Here is a 6,088-nt window from a genome sequence, read left to right as displayed (position 1 = left end):
GGCGATACCAACAACCAAAGCATGTCCTCTGCTTCAAAGAGCTCACCCTGGTACGGACACCATCACGTGTCAAACTAACTAGCATGAAGTTAGGTGGGCCTTTAGAGAGAGAGGACAAAGGGCTATCACATGTGCCAGAGTACTTAATGTTCCATAAAGTGCCTCACACCCATCACCCCACTTCATATTAACACCCCAACATAATCAGGTGGGGGGGGGGGAAGTGGTGTTGATTCCTTTAGACAGATGAAGCTAGCAAGGCATAAAGGACTAAAGCCATTTTTCCAAATTATGTGTCTGACTGTGAGATTTCTTGAGTGGGTAATCCCTCGGTTCTTGAATCCACACTGAAGCCAGTTTGTAATCCAAGTGGGTTTTTATGAAGGACGGAGAAGTTTCAGGTTTTACAGCCTCAAAAGAGTACACCCTATTTCAGGGAAGCATGCCAAGCTGCTCGGAAGCCGCGGTGGGGTTCACAACTGGACATGAGCAGCCTCGTGGGACAACACATCCACATGTGCGGAGCTGAGGCCGGAGAGAGAGTGGCACAGCATGAGAGAGTAAGTGAGCCGAGAGCTCCCCCTCTGACCTGCCACTTACCTGATGGGGAGCCGGGTAAAAAGAGAGTGGCCTTACCTCTGCTAGGGCATTTCAAACCTCTGGCTGTGGGGAGACTTGGTTGGTGGTATTGGTTGACCCCATGGGCTGTGTTGAGCCCATCTGGGTGATGTCATGAGCCTGGGCCCAGTTTAGACCACCCAGGAGTACCTCCCTCCTGCCTGGGGGTTTGAATTGGAGCATGCTCAGGTAAGAGGTCCTCATAGGTGTTTAATGCTCACCTGATTCCTTCCCAACCTCCTCCATGGGGCTTTTGCAGGCATGGGAGGGACAACCCCCTGTCTCTGTATCTAGCACCTAACATGACCAATGACCAGAGAGAGCTTGTACTTGAACCTAAGTGGCTCAGCTGAAGCCCATGCCTTTTCTTGATTGCACTGCACAACAGGCTGCCTTCTACCTCGGTTTCCTTCTTTGTAAAAGGTGCTAGACTGGAGTTTTTACATTTTTTCATAGCTCCTTTCAATGATAAGATTCACGAAGTTCCCAGTCTGGGAGGGAGACAGACCCCAAACTAACATTATTCATTCACCTGCCTGCCTCATGGTGATTGTGAAAATGACATTGTGTAATATACCCATCCACTGAAGCGTTCTGTAAGTCAATACAATGAGATGAGCAAAGTGCTAATGGACTAGAGCAGCAGTTCTCAACTTGTGGGTCACGAGCCCTTTGGGGGCCGAACAACCCTTTCACAGGGGTCGCCGGATTCATAACAGTAGCAAAATGACAATGATGAAGTAGCAACGAAAATAATTTTATGGTTGGGGGGTCACCACAACACGAACTGTATGAAAAGGTCGCGAACTTATGGATAGTAGGTATTTCTCCTTATTAGGCCAAGGCCCTGTTCCCTACATTATACCCTCTTTGTTAGTGGGGTTGCCCAAAAGGCAGATCTAGAGCCTCAACACACCCTCCCCTTAAAATAGGGCAGCAAATAGATCCCATCCGTCTCTCTGGAAGGTTACAGGGCTCATCCGAAAGTCCACTGCCATCGGCCGATTCTAACTCCCTGCAGCCTCCCAGAGCGGAAGTGTTGTTGGGGGTTATAAACCTTCGCGGGAGCAGAGCTCCCTGACCTTGGTGGTTATAAACCTTCCCAAGCTCCTGGGCCACCAGGGCTGCGAGCCTGCGCGCCTCCCATCGCTAAGCAGAGTGCCTCCGCGTGAATTGTCGAGGAAACGGCGGCCAAGACCGGGCTGGGTTCATCCCGAGTTCTTTCTCCCCTGACACATGTCTGTGTTTCGCAAACCGCTTTGGTGGAAGTTCACCGCGCGGGGGTGGGGGTGGGGGTGGGGGGGTGTCGGTGCACCCAAGATGGGAGAGGGCGAGAAAAGGGCGCATGAGGAAGCAAGAGGAGAAAGCAAACAGAAGACGAGAGGAAAATGACCCTCACACTCTGTAAAACTCCCCCTCCCCCCCAATCTCCTTAGATGTACGTCTTTGTCTGTTAATTCGATTTCATCTCACAGGGGCCCCTGATGATACAGTAAGCCGCCCTGTAGGGTTTCCTAGGCTGTAATCTTCGCTGGAGCCAAGGAGGTGATGGGACTCAAATTGTCATGACTTCCCCGGGAGTTTGCAGGATCCCCAGTGAGCTCACCAGTCGTGCCCGCGCGGCCACGGGACAGGACACGTAAGGCAGGTCTCACGAGGCCCAGAGTTCCAGGAAGCCGCGCCGCCACACACGGCGGCGGCCCCGCCCCCTCGCATTCCTCGGCAGAGGCGGCACTTGGCTTTGTGCTGTTTCAGGCACGCCGGCGCAGGAAGTGGTCCTAGGTGCAAACCCCTCCGCAACTCCATTCCCACTCGGCTGCGCTGCCTGTGTTCAGTCAAGTCGACGTAATCAGGACTCTTAAGAAATGCTGGACAGGAGGTCTCGAGGAGCTTTGCCAGCGTGGTGGAAGTGGAGGTGCGTCAGCTGGCCGGGTGACAGGTGGCAGAGGCCAGGGGCCTGGGGAATCACTTACAGTCACGGAGGTGTCTTTCTCTCCTGCCATTGTCCACTGATGGGAACGAGCTGGTGGGCTGCCAAACCGCGCGGCGGGAAAGCCAGTTTCTGGCCGTTTGCCCGCGAATTTCTTTAAATAGCTGCACAGCAGGCTAGTGTGCCTAGAGCGATTTGCTGAATGGCTGACATGATTTTATAAAAAGCTAATCTCCCTCTCGGCAATTAGAAAGGAGCTGGATTTGGATTTGGGAACAAATGCAGAGCAAAACCCCCCAAACCCACTGATTCCAACTCACAGTGATCCTTCTACAAAAACACTCACTGCCATAAGACCCTATAGGACAGAGTAAAACTTCCCCTGTGCGTTTCCAAAACTGTACCTCCTTTACAAGAGTAGAAAACCCTTCTTTCTATGGAGGAGCAGCTGGGGGTTTCAAACTGCGCACCTGGCGGTGAGCAGCCCACACTTAGCCATGAGGCCACCAAAGCTCCCTATAGTGACCTGTGGGGTGTAGTATTAAATTAAAATTGGCATGGCAAAGTGGGGTGCCAGCCCCACCCGCTACTAGAACTCACTGGTTCAGTAATACAACTTCTGGGTTCAGTAATGCACAATTGTACGGTTGAGATATATAAGTATTGTATTAAAGTCATCGAGAGCATGAGTGATAAAAGAGATATTGCAATGATGCAGTCAGACACATTTCATGGTAGCATTGCTCACCTCAGCCCAGCTTGGTGGTCCACGTGGAGAGAGGGGGAAGGGAAAGAGGGCAAGGGAACAAGGGAGAGGGGGAAGAGAGGGGAGTGACTAGAGAGTCAACAGCAAGGAGATCAGAGATATCAGAGAGGTCAGAGGTCAGAGAGCTTTATATTGCTGACTCATGCCTATATACCTTTTGGGGGCAAGCCAGCCCACTAATTACAGGTAGAGACATACCTCGCAGGGAGGAGCTGCACTATAGGTTACACAGCAATGAGAGGGTGGTCTAGGGGGTGGTCTCTGGGTCCCCATAGGAACCATTATCAGTAGGGTGAAAACTCCTCCTACAGGAGCCTGTCCATTGTCCCCAGAGGCAGGGAGCAGGCCCACCCCTGTGGTGGGATGAGACAGCAGTCTGGCAACTGATTGCCCTCAGTGGGGGGAATGTCTAAGCATCTGACCTCCCCCCACAGTGGGGCAGAGTAATACGGCCCTAGAGAGTTTAAAAGACTCCATGGAAACAGGCTGCTACAGCTCTCTCCTGTGCAGCAGTGGGTAGGTTCAAACTGTTGACCTGTTGGTTAGCAGCCGAGTGAGCTACCCCCTCTGCTACCAGGGCATCCTGAACCTACCTTAAGGGGAACCATTTCACTGGTTGGCCGGTTGCCAATTAGATCTCCCTTGAATATTTAAACAGAAAACTCAGAGCCTTGGCTTGACAGAGGCAACAGAGAAAGTCCCCTCCCTCCTATTGCTGTTGTGACAGGGGTGTCGCCACAACCAATTGGAACCAATAGAGCTTCATCCAAGGCAAAGAGCCTCCAGGCCCCTTAATGGCTCTCCAGTGTGGCTCCGGGTCAACTTCACTGCAGGGCTTCTTGGAACTGCCGATTCTCCAGCCCCACTCCACACTCATTCAAACAGAAGGGACCCTGCGCTGTTTCCACACACCCTCCCGGGGATCCGGTGTGTGCGCACGCGCTTTGAGAACCATCCTGTTACAAGGTCCTGGCTGGGGTGTGTTTTATGAATGAAAGGCATTTTTCAGAATGAAGGACGCAGTTTTCTTCTCTGGCTAATTTATTAGAGGATGGCCAAGCAATCATTATTTGGTATTACTTTCACAACATGAAGGAAAAACCAGCAAGCTTCTTTTGTTCACTCATTAAAACATATTAATTCCAGCAGATCGAGACTGGCATTTCCTAAAAGAATACTCGAAGGATAGGACACAGTGTCCATAAATGAGTGGAAGTGGAAAATATGCACCCAATCATTTTCAGAACACTGGAGGCCAGAAGGAAGTGCAGGACAGATAACCCAGACACCCAGTAGCTTTGCACTGCGATGATTTCATTTAAAAGTGTCTGCACACATCAACATGACTAATAGTTCCTGGCCGGAGGGAACAGTCGGAGAGTACACTAATGATAGATTTACATGAATACAGTAAAAAGTGAAACAGGAAAATTTGACCTCACTTTATCCTGACGTGAATATCAAAACAGTTTTCACTGTCGGGCTTAGAGAGCTGTGAGAAAGGAATGTTCTTGACACAATGATATTATGCATGCAAGTCAACATTGGGGATGGATGGGGTTTCTTTGTGAGTTGGTTATTCACTATAGACATTATTCCTCCCCGCTACCACCACCACCATGGAAAGTCTTATTGTTGGTGGGTAGGGGGAATGGGGTGTGTGTGAACAACCTAAGCCTGGAGCTATGTGAACTGAACTGCTCATGCAGTAGTGATTTCTACTGGGACAGAACCAGGGAAATAGCCATAATTTAACTGTTCCTCCACCAGTCCCAAGAGGCCAGAAGGTATACCCAGGGGCTGGGGTGAGAGAGAAAGACACTGGGATGGTGGGGGAAGGAACCCCAGAAGGGCCAGGATTCTTTCAGTGGAAGGACTGAGGGCTGATGGGAATCCCTTTACTGGAGTCTATGGGGGAGGGGGAGGTACTACAGTAGGGTGATCAATATGTTACTAGAAAGTTGTATAATCAAAAGTTGGGACCTGCCTCTGTTTGCCTCCGTTGGGACATGGACCTCTGAAACAAGTTTGAATAGCACCATGGTATACGTGCTGGCTCTGCAGTCTGATGGGTTCTGGTTTGAATTCCAAGTCTGCCAGTTATCTGTTACAGGACCTGGGGCTGGTCACTGAAACATGCTGTATCTTAGTTTCTTTATCTGCAGAATGGGAATAATGGTGATGGTAAAAGGAGTAGAAGTAGTATTTCCTCTGACAAGGTTGTTGAGAGAATGCAATGAAATAATTCATGGAAAGCGTTGGATAAAGTGAGCACTTCATATGTTACATACTGTTTCACAATTGGGCCCAGAGATACCCAGGTAAGTGAGTCTTTCACTCTGTGGAAAGATGGCCCAGACTTGGACAGGTATCCTTGCCAACACATGTGAGAAGTATACTTACATGCTTGTAGGAAATTGGAACCACTGTCTTATGTGGCTGCTGGCCCACATCTCTAAATTCCTGTGGAAGATGAGACCAGTTGAACCACTTATTAGGAGCATGTCCTATAGGAGTTTTGTAATTCTATGGATAATAACTGAAAGGTCATCTGTTTGAACCACCACCATCTCTCTGCAGCAGAAATATAGAGTAATCTGCTCAGACAAAGACTGAGCCTTGGATGCTTAGGAGGCAGCTTTGCTCTGTCCTATAGGGTTGTGAAGGGGCTCTGGTGGCATCATGGTTATCCTGTGGGCTGTGATCCACAAGTTTGACAGTTTGAAGCCATCAGCTGCTCTATGGGAGCAAGATCTGTCCTATAGGATCACTAC

General features: G+C 49.9%; 1 protein-coding gene across 1 annotated transcript in view; it reads left to right on the top strand.

The window, feature by feature from the left end:
• The first annotated feature begins 514 nt into the window (after positions 1-514).
• Positions 515-6,088, top strand: part of LOC123521527 (tubulin alpha-2 chain-like) — a 370,965-nt gene continuing 365,391 nt past the window's right edge. The window contains exon 1 of the mRNA XM_045288659.1: positions 515-560. Coding sequence (XP_045144594.1) covers positions 553-560 — 8 coding nt within the window. The 5' untranslated portion in view covers positions 515-552. The remainder of the gene's footprint in view (positions 561-6,088) is intronic.

The sequence above is a fragment of the Echinops telfairi genome, unplaced genomic scaffold (genome assembly GCF_000313985.2).
Source record: "Echinops telfairi isolate 266 unplaced genomic scaffold, ASM31398v2 ScPeMD7_23;HRSCAF=83, whole genome shotgun sequence".
Classification (NCBI taxonomy): domain Eukaryota; kingdom Metazoa; phylum Chordata; class Mammalia; order Afrosoricida; family Tenrecidae; genus Echinops; species Echinops telfairi.
Note: the sequence above shows the minus strand (reverse complement) of the source record. Positions and strands in the feature narration are given on the sequence as shown.